This window comes from Austrofundulus limnaeus, unplaced genomic scaffold, assembly GCF_001266775.1.
Source record: "Austrofundulus limnaeus strain Quisiro unplaced genomic scaffold, Austrofundulus_limnaeus-1.0 Scaffold450, whole genome shotgun sequence".
Lineage (NCBI taxonomy): Eukaryota > Metazoa > Chordata > Actinopteri > Cyprinodontiformes > Rivulidae > Austrofundulus > Austrofundulus limnaeus.
Window position 1 is genome coordinate 182,307 of NW_013952852.1, and position 2,126 is coordinate 184,432.

At 39.0% G+C, this 2,126-nt stretch overlaps 1 protein-coding gene across 1 annotated transcript in view; it reads right to left on the reverse strand.

The window, feature by feature from the left end:
* Positions 1-2,126, reverse strand: part of coro1a (coronin, actin binding protein, 1A) — a gene marked incomplete at its 5' end in the record, with an annotated part of 8,584 nt that overhangs the window by 3,696 nt on the left and 2,762 nt on the right. Inside the window, 2 exon segments of the mRNA XM_014024987.1 lie at positions 422-551; positions 634-756. Coding sequence (XP_013880441.1) covers positions 422-551; positions 634-756 — 253 coding nt within the window.

The window sequence follows — 2,126 nt, forward strand, 5'->3', positions numbered from 1 at the left end:
CGGTTTTAGTTTTCTATTTTGTCTGTTTCAAAATTATTTTTCAGTCTCAAATATATCTTTTCAGTTTCAATTTTTTTAACAAAACTTTTGACCTCAATTTACCTCCATACAACCACAGCAGATTTCACAGAGCTAAGACTCATTTTTGTGTTTTTGATGTGACATTATCAGGTTGACTCCAAAGTTTAACCAGTTAAATCTGTCAGGAGTTTAATGAGATATTTTATTCTCAGCAGGTAAAAAGCACGAAGCTGAAGTTCTGGTCGGAGTTCAAGAGGCGGGTGGAGGCTGTGAGAACTTCCTGTTTAGTAAAACCTCTGTGATATAATTTACCTTCCCCTGGTTCCTGAAAACCAGAAGTTCCCTGACAACGAGWGTGCGCGTGCGCGCACGCGTGTGTGTGGTTAAACGCTGGCGTTACCTGCGCTCATCAGCACGTTGTGGGCCGTCGGGTGCCAGCTGAGGATGCCGACTCGTTTAGAGTGCCCCTCCAGTTTGACGACGGGTTCTGTCAGCGGCGAGGTCAGCCCCCCCTCTGGGATCTCCCAGATCTGTTGGTCAAAAACCAACCTGGCGCTCAGAAACGACACGTCCTGTTCTGAAGGAAGGACTGAGGAGAACCTGCGGTCTTACCATGACGCTGCAGTCCTCTGAACCACTGGCAATGATGTTGTCGTTGTGAGGACAGAACTCTATGTCCAGGACCGGACCTGTGTGTCCACACACAGTGGGGTAGGACATGTCTATACGTCCGGTCTGCAGACAGAAACATTACAGACGACAAACAAACATTTTTACTTTACAGAGTTCAGGAGGTCGGAACAAGTAAAGATAAAAAATATATAAAACGAAAGAAAACTTCTAACSTGAAACTTTCCAAGTTTTAACCTGGTGAGTATCAGATACATACCTGGTATGTGGACACACAAGTACAAGTACATACCTGACAAGTATCTGGTATGTACCAGTTACACACCTTGTACTTAACAGGTAAGTACTAGGTACATACTAGGTAAGTATCAGATACATACCTGGCAAGTATCATGTAAGTACTAGGTATGTATCTTGCAAGTACCAGTTACACACCTGGAACTTAACAGTAAAGTACTAGTTACATACTAAGTATCAGATACATACGTGGCAAGTATCATGTAAGTACTAGGTATGTGTCTAGTAAGTACCAGTTACACACCTTGGATTTAACCGGTAAGTACTAAGTATGTATCTGGTATATTAGTAAGTACGTACACTGTATTAATCAAGTAAAAATAATATTTGTACCCTGTAAGTACCCTGTAAACATTAGGCATGTATTTAGTATGAAACATGTACCTACATGGTACTTAACATATAAGTACTAAGTACAAACTAGGTAAGTATCAGATACATATTTGGCAAGTATCATGTAAGTACTAGGTATGTGTCTAGTAAGTACCAGTTACACACCTTGTACTTAACAGATAAGTACTACGTACATACTAAGTAAGTATCAGATACATACCTGGCAAGTATCATGTAAGTACTAGTTATGTATCTTGCAAGTACCAGTTACACACCTGGAACTTAACAGTAAAGTACTAGTTACATACTAAGTATCAGATACATACTTGGCAAGTATCATGTAAGTACTAGGTATGTATCTGGTATATACCAGTTACACACCTCATTCTTAACAGGTAAGTACTAGGTTTATACTAGGTATCAGATACATACCTGGCAAGTATCATGCAAGTACTAGGTATGTGTCTAGTAAGTACCAGTTACACACCTTGTATTTAACCGGTAAGTACTAAGTATGTATCTAGTATATACCAGGTAAAACCTGGTATATTGGAAAGTACGTACACTGTACTAATCAGGTAAAAATAATATTTGTACCCTGTAAGTACCCTGTAAATATTAGGTATGTATTTAGTATGAAACATGTACCTACGTGGTACTTAACATATAAGTACAAACCAGGTAAGTATCAGATACATACTTGGCAAGTATCATGTAAGTACTAGGTATGTATCTGGTAAGTACCAGTTACACACCTTGTATTTAACCGGTAAGTACTAAGTATGTATCTAGTATATACCAGGTAAAACCTGGTATATTGGTAAGTACGTACACTGTACTAATCA